This window comes from Poecilia formosa, unplaced genomic scaffold (assembly GCF_000485575.1).
Source record: "Poecilia formosa unplaced genomic scaffold, Poecilia_formosa-5.1.2 Scaffold203, whole genome shotgun sequence".
Lineage (NCBI taxonomy): Eukaryota > Metazoa > Chordata > Actinopteri > Cyprinodontiformes > Poeciliidae > Poecilia > Poecilia formosa.
The window spans coordinates 664,201-669,993 of record NW_006800142.1 but is presented as its reverse complement, the minus strand read 5'-3'; the positions used below and the strand labels follow the sequence as shown (position 1 = coordinate 669,993).

Below are 5,793 nucleotides of genomic sequence, written 5' to 3'. Positions count from 1 at the left end.
ACAAAAACAAACAAACAAAAAAAAAATTTCCTTTTAAAATTGAGACTAAATATTGGTTTTCTTACAATACACATCCCTATCTACTGGAATGAAAACAAAAGTTATTGATACAAATAATTAAAAGATTTCAAAAACACAGGAGAGCAAAAGACATACAAATGAATTATCACTTTAAAAAATATCCTACACGCTGCACCAACAATCAGCTGTACAAAAATAAAAACATCCAAAAAAAAAAGAAATTGTGCAAAATATTCTTCGCTCTAAAGTGTGAATCTAAATGTTTAAGTAGCTCAGAAATGTATAAAAAAAAAAAAAAACATTTAGACAACATTTGATGCCATTCTAAATGAGTTCGTGCATTCACAGGAGGATCTTCATTTGAGAGGAGCAAAGGGGACCGAGTCGCTCCAAAAGTCCCTCCAGGCGAATCTGGAGGCCGCCGCGGCTGGAAAGTGCTGCTGGTACCGGGAAGGAAGCGATCCGGGGGAGGGATGCTGGAGAGCAGGGAAGGCTAACGGGAACGGGACAGCCTGAGGATGAGGAGGCGCGGGGGAGGTTAGGCAGCTGGCTTTGTCCGCCTCAATGAAGCAGGTGTGGAAGGGTTTCCCGTCCCGGACCAGAATCGGAACGACCACCCTGCGCAGCAGCGGAGGCTGCGGAATGTCCGCGTCCGACGGCAGCGCGCCTTCCGCCCGGCCTCTCTTCATCTTGTAGCGGTGGTTCTGGAACCAGATCTTCACCTGGGTCGGAGTGAGGCTGAGGAGCCGGGCCAACTGCTCCCTCTCCGGCCCGGACAGGTAGCGCTGCTGGCGGAAGCGCCTCTCCAGCTCCAGGGTCTGGGCTTTAGAGAACAGGACGCGGCGCTTCTTGCTCTTCTTGATCCTCTCAACCGGCTCCAAGTCCAGGGGCGAGTCATCCGGCTTGGTTGAGTCGGGGGACGGTTCGAAACTGCCCTCATCAGAAGCTGGAGGGAAAACAAGAATAATATATATATATTTTTTTGGCAAAATCCTTTATATTTTGCTCTTTTAAGAAATACATTTTGCCAGTAAAAACCGACAACTCACACATGCAGGGGCTCCGATCGCACTCCACCCAGGAGGTGTAGGGCGAGCTGGAGGAGCAGGAGGAGTAAACCGAGGAGGAGCGCGGCGCAGCCTCCGCATCTTGCTCAGGCAGGTCCAGGATGCTCCTGACGGAAAAACTGAACCTGCTCGGCGCACCAGTCATCGCGTACACTCAGTGACAATCCGAGGTTTGTTTCCTTCTTTCTTTCTTTCTCTCTCTTTTTTTTGCGTTAAAAGGAACCGAGTCCTCAAAGTAAACCTCTCCCCACTTTGCTGCGAAGTGTCAAAACAGCGATCCGCGCGCCGAGCTCAGTGTTTACACAAACCGCATCTCCATGCGCCGCTCGCTTATAAAGCCTCCCTCCTCCGTTCGCTACCTGAATGGTTGGAGTGCTGTCACCAATGACGTCTGGGTGCGGACTTTGAGGGGAAAAAGAGAGAGAGAGAGAGAAAAGAAAAACTCAACAAAGAGCCAAGGAAACACTCGTCATCATTACAGATTCGTCCCGTATCGTCCAACTGAGGAACAGATAATGGTAATTGTTGGAGCTGAATCACGTCTTGGGTGGCAACTGACAACAGAGCCTGTCCCATCATCAGCCCCTCCACCCTCCTGCGCCCCTCGGTTCTCCCCCTCCTTCTCCCGACTGCTCTTGTCCAAACAACGTGTCCAATATTTGCATACAAAGTGAGCAATTAGCGTGATGCCCGCGGAGTTGGTTTAACTAATGCGCCACTAATGTGCGGATCGCTTACAGGCGTGAGAAGTTTATAGAGCTTTGTCGGTGGAGGATTCCCAACAGGATGCGCTCTCTGTTTTTTTTTCTCGGATAATATATGGCTTCTTCCGGTCATAAGATGCGAGGATTAAACGCTTCTTTTAATAGTTGTTGTGCTGAAGAGGCCCACAAGTTGGAGGCCGTGAAATAGTTTGGAATAATTCGCTAAACCCGTTTGCTCTGCCTTCCCTCCGGCCGCAGGACCTATTTTTAAGTATGTTACATATCGACCACTTCTTGTCTTTATTCAGCCTAGAAAAAAAAAAAAAAAAAAAGAAATATAAGACTTGTGTTAAAGTATTTTTTTCTTTTCTTTTTTTTAAAAAAAACTTTGTTGTGCACTGAAAAAAAATCCCCCCCCCTCAAACTTTTCGAATTTATGCAACAGCTTCTGAAGAAAAATGCTTAAAATTGAATTTGTTTTCAAGATAATTTTACTCAAATCGCTTAAATAAATCAATTTATTTTCTCAACTTGTATTTTAATAAACAATGGGATGTAGCCGTATACAAAATAAATCAATTTTAAGCAGCATTACTTTTCATTTCCCCAGTCCGCAATACTCTTTTAAAAATATTCATTTAAGACCATAAATCCCAAATTGGTCAATATCAATGTATCCATTCACAAACTACACAGGGTCACAGCGGGAGTCAATACCACACTAGCTTTAGCTCTTGTTGGCTGCAGAATCAAGACTAACGTCTCATTCTGTCATAAAGTACTCTTCTTTATCCTCCATGTTAATAAACAATAAAAAAAATAAGAATTCATTTCCAATTAACTAATGAGGGATTTTTAAAAAATTGAAACTTGCTAGCATGCTAGCTTTGGCATCGCTAAGCTAGCAGAAGCAGGAAACAAATAAGTTTTAGCTCCAGCTCAGAAACCTTTCCAAACACAAGTCCATGTCCACTTTGATTGAGATGGGATATTACTGATTATACAACACATGGTGTTCACTTCAGCCCTGCTGGACTCTACAGAGAAAGTGAGAATAGCTAGCTAATAGCTGGCTTAACCGATATTTTTAGTCGAATCCAAATCCATGTTAAACATTTTTTGTTGTTGCTAAACCGAAGCAATTCATTTTACAATCAAAATCATTAACATTATATTTAGAAAGTAAAAGGCCTGATTAAAGTGTATTCAATCTTATTAGCCAAGACTTAATGACCTCCAAATTAAATTTTTGTAGCTTTTAACTGGAAAGAAATGTATACCAAGGACGTCATTCTATGGTTCTTTTAGATCGGACAGTCTGTGGCTCCATTGAACTGGACTGTATTAAGTTTTATCTGACCTCAATAAAAATTTAAAGTTATAAACGAGGCTAGTTTATTTCTTCTAAACTCTGGTAAGATTTAAAACACATTGACCCCTGTTTTTAGACGTACTTTATATCTTTCACTTTTTAGCAGCGCTTTCACGGCTTTCCAACAAAACTTTGCCCGTGAAGAAGCCCAACATCGCGGCCCTTTAATCTGTTGAAAGCATGAGTCTACATAACAAGTTTATGAAATAATCGATGCAGTCCTACTCATTAAGAAACGTCATATTTTGCGACGTATCACTTTAAGTTCCAGTGAGTCCATTTTCCTCTCCTTGCAGTGATTGATCACTCCGAGCGAGATTTAATTAGTAGGCAAAACAAATCATGAGCAATTAATCACTCTGCCAGCGCATAACACACACACAAAAAATGCATATTCCTTAGTAATTATTTTTCACTGAATTCACTGAACAAGTTTTCTAAATAAATAAATAAATAAAAAGAAATCATGATTTCAAGTGAACCTAACCATATTTTTTTAAATCATCCAATCTGATGTGGTGCGTGATTTTTCTTTCCTCCTTCACTCATATCGAGCCTCGTCCTCTCCAGCGAGGTGCAGCCGTGAGGCCGAGGAGGAGAGTGCTGCTGCTGCTGCTGCTGCTGGTGGACCTGCCTCCCCGGGGCGCCCTGGGTGGTCGGGCGAGAAATGAGGGGGGAGAGGGACAACACCAATACATGCCAACCAGAGGAGGGGAACAAAGGAGGAAAATGTAGCCCCGCGTCCGAGACCCGTTGGAAGCATTTGTTCCAGTCAAGATTTTGCATTTGTTCAGTCCGGCTATAATGGCTGATTGACGCCCCGACACAATGTGCTTTAACTTCACGGGATAAATCTGAGCTTGTTCTGTGTTGTCATGGTTTTCAATGGAGCTCAATGGGATCTGGGACACTATCTACTGCTCCGCGTCTCCTGCCGCCCATGTCTATGGGCCGGAGCAATATTACATGTGTGATTAAGGTCGTATTAAATTCCCTTTAGATTTCAAAGCTCAGAAAAGTCGGCATCTCTCTCTCTTTTTTTTTTTTTTTTGCAAACTGCTTGAATATAATGTTCATCTCTGCCTTTGCTGCTGCTCTGCATACATTACAATGTGAATCAAACAAGTGATAAAAAAAAAACATTAAGGAAATGTTAGACTAGTTCTATTGTGGATGCTTACACTATAAAAATGAATTCTGGACACTATTAAACATCAACTGTTAAAACTATTATCTGTTCAAGTTGGAAACGTTTCTGTGTTGGAACAGGAAGCATATTGTGTATCCAGATTTAGCAACAGCGATGATGCTAAAGTTAAGCTAGCTTGTTTGTGCTGCTAAACAAGCTAGAAAGCGGTGCATCTTAAAAACCCCGTGGTCTTGCAAATTAACGCAAATTTTAGCTGTGGTTGTCCGGGAGACTGTTTGTGTTCCACTTTGTTGCAATAGATTTAGAAAGTTTATTACTTAGAAATATTTTATGCCTTAATCCCAAATAGTTACTATTTTTGTTCCCTTTCAAAGTAGGACAAACCATATGAAAAAATAATAAATATTGTAATAGTTAAAAGCTAGACAAGAATTCTTTAAATTCTAATGACAAATAACTTGTTGAAATCTAGCCAGATAAAATACATAGAATTTGATACAGCATTGCTATTGTTTTCAGTGTACCTGATGGCTGGCGAATACAGTAGCCACCTCGTGGTCTGCTGAAGTGGACTGCTTACAGAGGCCACTCGATTGGAGAGCGAAAACACGCAAAAAGCAAAGAAGTCATGTCCAAAGAGCGGGAATTTCTCTTTCCACAATGACCCAGCAGCCCCCTTAATCTATTTAACACCCACAGGCTTCAGCCGGAGTGGGCACTCTGCCGCTTCCAAGAGCCCTCCACTGCCAAATATTTACTCTGTTGTTCAGCTCTCCATTCCCAATCCCTCCTCGGCCAAAAAGCCAGATTTCTCTCATATGGTCCCTGGAGTCTGCTGCTGGGCTCTGCAGGCCAGCAGCTCAGGAAATGTTCTGTCATTTTGAAATTGTACAAAAAAACAAACAAATGTGGAAAGAAGACGCGCAGATCATGTGAAAAAGTTTTAGTTTTGATTGTATACTACTCCAATCAAAACTATTGTATTACTGTTTGGCTCCCACCTATAGGATGATGGATGTGCACAGCAGGTTTCATATTGAGGAGAAGGTTTTCATTGAGCTCACTTAAACAGCCAGAGTCACATTTATAGCCAAAGTTATTAGCTGAAGGTGCACAACAAAAATAAAGTTTGTTTTAAATGTTAGGCCGGCTTTAGATCTGATGGTAGCTACATTTTTACTGGAAACAAATCCTGTCTTAACATTTCTAAGCTCTGTGAAAATATTTGTTCAGTCAAGTGTTATTCTAATTAGCTTAGCCAAAGCACTAATGCTAAAGTCAAACTTGCTGGGAAGATGAGCTTCTTCGCCCTCAGAATCGATGCTAAAGAGTAGCATGTCTTAGCTGCGGTTGCCACGGGAAAGGTTTACATGTGACCGAGATCGAGTTTTGAAAGTTCAGGAACTTTTCATGACCTAAATTACCAGTCGACTTCATTTCTTTTGTTCGTTTTATTTTTCTTAACATTGAAAATAAACC

At 41.8% G+C, this 5,793-nt stretch overlaps 1 protein-coding gene across 1 annotated transcript; it reads right to left on the bottom strand.

Moving 5' to 3' along the window:
* nkx2.9 (NK2 transcription factor related, locus 9 (Drosophila)) lies at positions 1-1,647 on the bottom strand. Its single transcript, XM_007567092.2, has 2 exons — positions 1,071-1,647; positions 1-967 (listed from the first exon to the last, which is right to left on the bottom strand). The coding sequence occupies exons 1-2, from the start codon at positions 1,231-1,233 to the stop codon at positions 378-380; spliced, it is 753 nt and encodes a 250-aa protein (XP_007567154.1). The 5' UTR covers positions 1,234-1,647; the 3' UTR covers positions 1-377.
* Positions 1,648-5,793: the final 4,146 nt, after the last annotated feature.